The sequence below is a fragment of the Littorina saxatilis genome, linkage group LG9 (assembly GCF_037325665.1).
Source record: "Littorina saxatilis isolate snail1 linkage group LG9, US_GU_Lsax_2.0, whole genome shotgun sequence".
In the NCBI taxonomy this organism is placed as follows: domain Eukaryota; kingdom Metazoa; phylum Mollusca; class Gastropoda; order Littorinimorpha; family Littorinidae; genus Littorina; species Littorina saxatilis.
The window spans coordinates 6,914,552-6,924,551 of NC_090253.1; the positions used below are offsets into that span (position 1 = coordinate 6,914,552).

Genomic DNA, 10,000 nt, shown 5'->3' on the forward strand with positions numbered 1-10,000 from the left:
GAAATTTTACATGAGAGTTCCTGGGATTGATATCCCCGAACGTTTTTTTTCATTTTTTTGATAAATGTCTTTGATGACGTCATATCCGGCTTTTCGTGAAAGTTGAGGCGGCACTGTCACGCTCTCATTTTTCAACCAAATTGGTTGAAATTTTGGTCAAGTAATCTTCGACGAAGCCCGGACTTCGGTATTGCATTTCAGCTTGGTGGCTTAAAAATTAATTAATGACTTTGGTCATTAAAAATCGGAAAATTGTAAAAAAAAAAATAAAAATTTATAAAACGATCCAAATTTACGTTCATCTTATTCTCCATCATTTTCTGATTCCAAAAACATATAAATATGTTATATTTGGATTAAAAACAAGCTCTGAAAATTAAATATATAAAAATTATTATCAAAATTAAATTGTCGAAATCAATTTAAAAACACTTTCATCTTATTCCTTGTCGGTTCCTGATTCCAAAAACATATAGATATGATATGTTTGGATTAAAAACACGCTCAGAAAGTTAAAACAAAGAGAGGTACAGAAAAGCGTGCTATCCTTCTTAGCGCAACTACTACCCCGCTCTTCTTGTCAATTTCACTGCCTTTGCCATGAGCGGTGGACTGAGGATGCTACGAGTATACGGTCTTGCTGAAAAATGGCATTGCGTTCAGTTTCATTCTGTGAGTTCGACAGCTACTTGACTAAATGTTGTATTTTCGCATTACGCGACTTGTTTAGTCTCTATCAACCTTAATTACAAAACTACGGACAACACACTCACTCAACTCACTCACTCAACTCACTCAAACACACACACACACACACACACACACACACACACACACACACACACACACACACACACACACACACACACACACACACACACGCTCACATACACATCGAGCACGAAAATCACTAACTCTCTCTCGTTTGCTTTCTCTCTCTCTCTGTCACTCTCTCTCTCACTCTCCCCTCTCTCTCTCTCTCTCTCACTCTCCCCCCCCCCTCTCTCTCTCTCTCACTCTTTCTCTCACTCTCCCCCTCTCTCTCTCTCTCTCTCTCTCTCTCTCTCTCTCTCTCTCTCTCTCTCTCTCTCTCTCTCTCTCTCTCTCTCTCTCTCACTCTCCCCCCACAGTGGGCACCGTGTAACGTCAATGATATATACATTTATATATATATTTGTATATATATATATTTATATACATATTTATATATCTCTATATCAAATCAAATGAGAGAGAGAGAGAAAGGGAGAGAGAGAGAGAGAGAGAGAGAGAGAGAGAGAGAGAGAGAGAGAGAGAGAGAAAACTCAGAACTCAGAACTTTATCACACAAGGATAAAGGTTTTAGGCTTAGCCTAATCTTCCAACCTGCCCTTCTTACACAATGTCATTTGACAACAAGTCTAAAACAAAAACAAACAAAAAGCAAAACATAACAGCATACAGATATAGCCGCACAAAGTGAGAGAGAGAGAGAGAGAGAGAGAGAGAGAGAGAGAGAGAGAGAGAGAGAGAGATATCAAATCAAATCAAATCAAATCAAATCAAATTTTATTTTACGAGGGTTGTGGCATAAGCAATATAAACAAGCTTCTTTTCAACCAGGCCTCGCCCGGAGAGGGACTACTCTAATCTTATATGCATATATATACAAACGTAAAACAATTACAAAAGATAAACATAAAAGTAAAGAAATAAAAAAATATTTAGTCAAAACTTGACTAAATATAACAAGTCGCGTAAGGCGAAAATACAATATTTAGTCAAGTAGCTGTCGAACTCACAGAATGAAACTGAACGCAATGCAACGCAGCAAGACCGTATACTCGTGGTCCACCGCTCACGGCATAGGCAGTGAAATTGACAAGAAGAGTGGGGTAGTGGTTACGCTATGCTGCATAGCACGCTTTTCTGTACCTCTCTTCGTTTTAACTTTCTGAGCGTGTTTTTAATCCAAACATATCATATCTATATGTTTTTGGAATCAGGAACCGACAAGGAATAAGATGAAAGTGTTTTTAAAACGATTTCGAAAAAAAAAATTTGATAATAATTTTTATATATTTAATTTTCAGAGCTTGTTTTTAATCCGAATATAACATATTTATATGTTTTTGGAATCAGCAAATGATGGAAAATAAGATAAACGTAAATTTGGATCGTTTTATAAATTTTTATTTTTTTTACAATTTTCAGATTTTTAATGACCAAAGTCATTAATTAATTTTTAAGCCACCAAGCTGAAATGCAATACCGAACCCCGGGCTTCGTCGAAGATTACTTGACCAAAATTTCAACCAATTTGGTTGAAAAATGAGGGCGTGACAGTGCCGCCTCAACTTTCACGAAAAGCCGGATATGACGTCATCAAAGACATTTATCAAAAAAATGAAAAAAACGTTCGGGGATTTCATACCCAGGAACTCTCATGTCAAATTTCATAAAGATCGGTCCAGTAGTTTAGTCTGAATCGCTCTACACACACACACAGACAGACAGACGCACATACACCATACCCTCGTTTCGATTCCCCCTCGATGTTAAAATATTTAGTCAAAACTTGACTAAATATAATAAAAAGGCAGAACAACTATTTACAGGACTATATACACGTTGCAGGCTAGAGAGAGAGAGAGAGAGAGAGAGAGAGAGAGAGAGAGAGAGAGAGAGAGAGAGAGAGAGAGAGAGAAAGAGTAGGCAAAGAGTGGGGGTAAATTTGGAGGGGAGGGCGTAAGAGTGACTATGCGAGGGTGTCACTGCGGGGGGCCGATCACTTGCGATGAACAACAAAGTCTCCCTTAATCTAAATTTAGCTACCCAGTCCACACATATCAACCAGCGATGCTAAAAATGGACCCGGAACTCAGGAAATCCCCGATCGATTCGCCTTCAGGGAGCTATGGCGAACAGGATCTGATTTCGCCCTAGGCCTATATAACTGTTAGCTAACCACTGGTAAAGCAACATTAGTTCGAAATAAGCTGAGTAGAGAAACACTTTACAGCTGTCTCTTCAATTTTCTCACTTTTTACCAACGAGTGCTGAAGAATCAGCTTGTATCTTCCATTCAAAACGTCTCCTGATTTCTGATTGTTCGCAAAGCTTCGTTGTGCTCACAGGGCTTTATTTCTAGTTGTTGCGACAGGAGTTTGCACAGTGTTCTATTCAGCTTATTCACAACAGTCAGCTGACTTCGGATTGACGGATCATAGTTTCCTACAAAAGTCACCAACTTTCCGCTCCAACAAAGTCTGTGCAGTGTTCCATCTAGGAGACAAACTGTTTATATATCTGCTCAACACGTTCGTTGCCGTCACACCTTCACCAAAACCCGCCATGGCTTCCACCAGCTTTGTGTCGGCTCGTCGTTTGGTCCTCCCTGCGGTCTTCGCCGTCTTCCTCTGTCTGACGACAGCTCTGCCGATGAAAGATGTCGTCGGAAAGGCGATGCAGAATGCCAAGTCAGACCAGCAGCAGCAGCAGCAGCAACACAGACATAAACGCGCAGTAACCGAACTGGTTGACTGCTCCCAGCCCACCAACCTTCCACAAATGTTTCAGCAAATCAACTCAGAGGTAAGTCCATATTTCTCTTTTCTGTTGGATTAATTATGAAAATTACCTCGACAGAGTCCATATTTCTGACCTGTTTCTGTTGTTTCTTTTTACACCCCCGGTATAGGGGTGTGTATAGGTTTCACTCGATGTGTTTGTGGCGGTATTTGTGTGTTTGTGTTCGCAAGTAGATCTCAAGAATGAACGGACCGATCGTCACCAAACTTGGTGAACAGGTTCTATACATTCCTGAGACGGTCCTTACAAAAATTGGGACCAGTCAAACACACGGTTAGGGAGTTATTGGTGGATTAAAATTATACAACAACTTATAGACGGACACCCCCGTTGGTCAAAGAGAAATAACCTTCTCAGTTGGTGGCAGTGAGAATGGTTATTTCCCTTTGACCAACGGGGGTGTTTTTCCTATCAGAGGAATTTCTTGTTTTCTCTAAATTGTATCTGGAGTATGATTAACTATACATTACAACCTGTATGAAGCAATTTGTTATGAATGCATTGAAAGCGATAGTTAGCCATTTTGTGATGGTAGATTGAATTGTTTCTCCAGGTACATTTCAAGTTGGGTTTATTTTCTTCCTTCATTTTTTCTGTATGTTATCTATTTTATTGTTTCTTTTATAATCTGATTAGTTAAAGAATACTCGTCCGCCTATTCAAATGTTGTTTTCTGACCATTGTCATGTTCTCAGTCAAAAACTCGAGGCTTACCAAGAACAAGAAGAACCTTTTTTTGAGAACTGTCTTGTAAAGTTTGGGACTGCCAGTTAATTTTGTAAGATAACTGCCTGCAAAGACTGCAAATAAAAACGTTTTGTTTGTTTTCAAAATCTCGTGTTATTCGTCCGCAGTTTTTGATACGTGACTATTCTCTCCGTACTTTAAAACACCTTGTGCTAAAATTTCAAAGAATTACAACTCAGACAATTAGAAAGTGTTATTCTTCTTGTTCTATTTCATCTTCTTCATCTTCTTCTTCTTCTTCTTCTTCTTCTTCTTCTTCTTCTTCTTCTTCTTCTTCTTCTTCTTCTTCTTCTTCTCCTTCTCCTTCTCCTTCTTATTCTCTCTTTCCGCACATCCGATCTGAACTCTTCTGTGGACAGACTAGTAACCAATTTACCGCTTAATACAAGAACGCCGTCTCTGACCAAAACTCTCTTCTCTCTGTCCAACAGGTGACGCAAACCAAATTTCTGGCGAGCGCTATCGGCGGCAAAGCCTATGGAGTCCCAACGGAAAACGCTAAAATCACCCCCGGTGACCCCAACGAGAACAAGACGTGCCCCAACACCCTGACACGTCTGGACACTGCGCCCCTGGAGCATCGCAGCCTGTGTCCTTACTACTACGACATCTTAGAGCTGCCCACTGGCTACTACCCGTCCAGTCTCAAGTGGGCCAAGTGTAAGTGCGATCGCTGCGTGGAGAACGGTGCTTTTGGGTGCGAGCCTGTCAAAACAACAATCGTCGTGCTCAAACCCGTGGGATGCTTCCAAGGTACGCAGAAGTATGAAGAAGAACGCATTGACGTCACCACATCCTGCACATGCGCCCTCAAGGCTCCCGCTGCCCCTTCTGCGGCATTGCCCTGGGCCACATAAAGTTAGTTTTCTCAAAAAAACTCCACCACCCCCCCCCCCCTCCAATATCCCTTTGAAATCAAACTACAATGGGTCCGAAAGAATCCAGTTAAATTCCTTTTCTCAATTATTCACCTTTCTTAAAGCCCTCTCCGTCTCCCTCCCGTAATCGTACAACATTTTTTTGAAATCAAAATGTCTTGCAAACCTTATACGGTTTGTTACAGTTACATTCTGCTTAAATTCCTTTGTTTTGTGTGATATAGTTTTATATTTTGTGAATTATTCCCTCCTTATAACTAGCGTTGTAAATGTCTTTTTTTGAAATCAAAATACACTGTGTCCGAAAAAAATCCAGTTACAATTCTTTTTCTCAATCAGTCCCCTTCCTTCTCCCCCCCCCCCCCCCCCCACATCTCTCCTGACGTGGTAATCAACAGCACTTGGTCAGAAAGAATCCAGTTTAATTTTCCTCTTTTTCCGATCAGAAATGGTTGGGAGTTTGGTTTGAACACGGCCTCAAAGTAGCTCTCAGATTTAAAATCTTTGGGTGAATGTGCCATATCGTTCCAAGACCATTTTTTTTCAAAAACATTGCAGTAAGCATACATCTTGTAGGTCACATTGACCCGATGTGTTCATTTGTGTAAATACATGTGCAAAGTATTACTTTCATGTTGATTGATTTATGTCAAATGTTTTAAAAATCAAAATTGCTTGCAAACCTTATACAGTTTGTTACAGTTACAGTTTATTTATTTTCCTTTGTTTTGTGTGATATAGTTGGTATTTTGTGAATTATTCCCTCCTTATCAGCTAGCGTTGAAAATGTCTTACTTTTGTTTTGTTTTGATCAATTTCGTTTGGTATTTTTACATTATTTACAACTGGCAAAACTGTTATCTGTTGAATTCAATTCTAATTCTAAGCTTTTTTCCTGAACATATATTCTCCTTAATTTTGAGAACATCTCAGGTAATACAGTTTGTCCAATCTCTGCCATTGTTGTCCTCGTGTTGTTGAGGTTATTGCTCGTTATTCTTTGCTTCGACGCTTCCTCACTGCCATGCCGTGTTGAGATCTGATTGTGAATTTTCCCGACTCTCCTGATGTCTAAATGTAGAGTTATTGTTCTTCATGTCCGCCGGAAAAAAAGTGCATCCTTAGATAGAGCTGTGTTTGTCGCAAGTTGATTTGCTTTATGTTTTCCTGATGTAGTCATACTAAACTTGTTTTATAACTATCCGAGGTTTCCATGTTTCTATTTACTAATAGTAGGTCATATTGACTGATCAGTAGACTCTATATCCTCTCTCGTGACATGATGAATATCCACCGTTAGCTGTCTTGATTCACTAAACATGCCTGATCGGTTCAGAGGTCTGTTCGGAAAAGTATTTGAACTATTGACAGTGTGTTGTAAGTATGGATATAAATGGAATTGCGATTTTTGCTGTGATGAATGGAACGTTTACGTGTCCTTCGTCATAGTCGTGCAAGCGTGGGAAAGGTAGTTGTTTTCCTCAAAGATGAGTTTCTTGTGATATCGTTTTTTTAATGGATTTCCGAACTCTAAAACAGGCGTTTTGAAACCATTGAAAGAGAGACAAGACAAGATAAATTCTTTAGAGAGAGAGAGAGAGAGAGAGAGAGAGAGAGAGAGAGAGAGAGAGAGAGAGAGAGAGAGAGAGAGAGAGAGAGAGAGATAGAGAGAGAGAGAAACATTATCAGCTCATAACCTTTTCTAAATCGTTGTACTTTATAACTCGTTAAGTTAAGTATATTACTCAATATTGACCATGTACATGACATGTAAATTAAAGTTATTTATTGTGTGACAATCTCGAACATTCAACCCCTCCGATCTTGGAGAAACTGAGGCAATATTTGAAGACTGTGATGTTGATAGTATTTGTTATAGTGATCTGTAATTCCATGGCTTTGCTTCAATGGCAAGTGTTTTGACTTGCTAACAAGTGATGCATGTATTCGTCCAGTTTCATCACTGACTGAAATCCATTTTGAATGTTACTTTGTTCTTTCATTTTGCTTGACGGAGGTTACTACACCTGATTCATTTATTTAAACAATTCGTTTGAACAATTCCTCTGAACATGCATATTATCAATATCATCTGAACATACATCGCAACAGTTCATCTCAACATTCATTTCAACTATTCATCTGAAAATACATCTCAACAATTCATCTCTCAACATTCATTTCAACAAACATCTCAACAATTCGTCTGAACATCTGAACAATTCATTTCAACACACATCTAAACAATTCTTAGTACGTGGCATTCCTCAAAACCAATGCGATAAGGAAATTATGTTGTCCATTTTTAATGAATGATATTTTTTATCATGTATAATATTTGGTTGTTATTATCTGTGTGAAATACTCAGAAAGTGCATTTCCTGTGATACCAAGTGAACGGCCTGTTTTCAGTATTGTGATCATCTCGTGAAAACGGTTGTTGTTTTCACACTAACGATACATGCGTACATTTAAATGCTGTCTTGTTGTGCAACTGGTCAACTCATGTCTCGGTGACCCTACAATATTAATGCATTTATTGACCTTAAAACAGTATTACATTGTTTTGATTTACATGTGTGGGGCGTAAATATGCTTGTTAATCAGTAATAAAACACCAAAACAATTAATTACAGCTATGAGTTTGTTGTTTAAAGAAACATTTCATTCCGGTTGTGTTTTTGTGTGACACCTCTCTCTCTTTCTCTGCCTCTCTCTCAATCTTAGTCTGTCTTTGTCTCTGTCTGTCTGTCTCTGTCTCTGTCTCTGTCTGTCTCTCTCTGTCTCTCTGTCTCTGTCTCTGTCTCTGTCTCTCTCTCTCTCTCTCTCTCTCTCTCTCTCTCTCTTTCCCATTCCAATGGCAATTACTCATCCGCATTCCCACATAAATTAAGAAAATGTGAACATTATGGCGGTTAACTTAGAATCAGTAAATGTGACCCTAATGTGGTTAGTTGCAAACAAAAGAGGGAAGCATTTGTCCGAGGAACAAAACAGAAAGAAAGAAACGCAAGTAACAGAGAAAAAGAGAGAGATGGGGTAGAAGAGAGAAGAGGGATGGAATGAGCGAAAGATAGAAAGAGAGATGGATGGATGGATGGTTTATTCATTAAGGCACAAGTGGATGAAATACTACAAGTAGATAGCATTGTTCATTGGCTCTGTTGACGCCCGCTTTTAACCACTTGCTTCCCTTTATATGATAAACCGTCCATAGATCGTCGTTCTCCCGAACTAACTCCCGGGATATCCTTTCATGCGCCTTTTGGCGATTGGTCAATGCATTTCGTATCAGTAATGTCGGTCTCGCTTGAAATTATCGCTACTTGATATTGCTTTCCAAACTTATACGAAGTGACCGGGAGCGTAGGGTCAGTTACTGAACTAGCCCCGAACAGTGAGATATGGAGAACACTACACAAATACGAACGGAGAGACTCGGAAACTCGAGTCACCGAGTCGTCGCCACGCTCGAGAACTCAAGTGTACTATTAACGTTAAAATCTCACTCGACTACAGTGTGACAAAATAGCTCAGTCGGTAGAGTTCCCGATGGACGTTGCGCTAGTTCTTACTTTTGTGGTCCCGGTGTAGGATCCGGTCCGGTCCCCCGTCTGAAGTAGTCCCCCGGGGGACCAATTCGTGGCAAAAACTGCTCTATAATGGTCCCCCCTTAGACATCCAGCCTCGTTTTTCTTAGGCATTCAAGCCATTTTCAATCTATATCTTCGTCCGGTATTATGTAGTGCACAGACAGCAATCTCTTTGTTTGACTATATTTTGCAGAAAATAAAATAGATCTGATTTATAATGCCGTTCAACAGAAAAATCACATGAAATAAAATGAATAATAAATAAATACTGATAAGAAGAAATGAAAGCAGTCTCTGATTCTTTCCTTTCTTTTCTCTGAAATTGCTGGTAACATTACTAACATTGTAACAAGAAAAACGAGGCTGGATGTCTAAGGGGGGACCATTATAGAGCAGTTTTTGCCACGAATTGGTCCCCCGGGGGACTACTTCAGAGGGGGGACCGGACCGGATCCTACACTGGGTTCGATTCGCTTCGTTGAAGGCAAGTTTATTTTTATTTTTTTCTGAACTCGTAATTATTGTATTTTATTCATTTGCTTCATTCCAAACGGTTTTCAACGTTTTCTTAAATCTATATACTTGTATTTTTTTCATTTTGACTTATCCCAAAGATTTTGAGTCATGTATTGAAAATCGAATAAAATTATAGTGCATGAGTGCCATTGAACAGCTTTCTCACAATCCCGTATTCTATTTTTAGTAAAGGATATTCCCAAGGAAAGGTCAAAGGGCATATTATTATCGCGTGTCGACTGCGTGTCGACTGCTGGTAATAGTACTTAGCAGCTTCTATTATGATAGGCTTATGATTAAGGCCATAGCCCCATACGAAGTGGTGTGAAACGAAAAGAAAAATATACATAGGAATAAAAACATAAATAACATCAAACATGACGGATCATATACAACATCAAATAATTCACAATACAGCAGTACAATATGGATATAAACATATGCATACTCTAATCTAAACAACAAATTCAGCCTCCGAAATGATTTATACAAGTATATGGCGAGATTCCTTAGAACGGTTGTATTACTGGAAGATACTAACAAGACCATCTTAAAACTACAGGGATGTCTACAATATTTCTGAGGAATATACAATTCTCTGATATCTGCAAGTACAGGGCAGTGAAGCAGGAAATGGGTTTCATCTTCAAGTGAAGACTGACACATCCGACAATGCATACTATCTACAATATGAAA

The 10,000-nt window shown here is 39.1% G+C and overlaps 1 protein-coding gene across 1 annotated transcript; it reads left to right on the forward strand.

Annotated features, from left to right (window-relative positions):
• The first annotated feature begins 2,977 nt into the window (after window positions 1–2,977).
• Window positions 2,978–5,528, forward strand: LOC138977350 (interleukin 17-like protein). Its single transcript, XM_070350252.1, has 2 exons — window positions 2,978–3,573; window positions 4,749–5,528. Exons 1-2 carry the CDS (start codon window positions 3,334–3,336, stop codon window positions 5,172–5,174), a joined length of 666 nt encoding a protein of 221 aa, XP_070206353.1. The 5' UTR covers window positions 2,978–3,333; the 3' UTR covers window positions 5,175–5,528.
• Window positions 5,529–10,000: the final 4,472 nt, after the last annotated feature.

Coding starts and splice junctions, on each gene's coding strand:
- LOC138977350 (XM_070350252.1), top strand. CDS start 3,334: ATGGCTTCCACCAGCTTTGTGTCGGCTCGTCGTTTGGTCCTCCCTGCG. Junction 3,574..4,748: donor TTCAGCAAATCAACTCAGAG/GTAAGTCCATAT, acceptor TCTGTCCAACAG/GTGACGCAAACCAAATTTCT.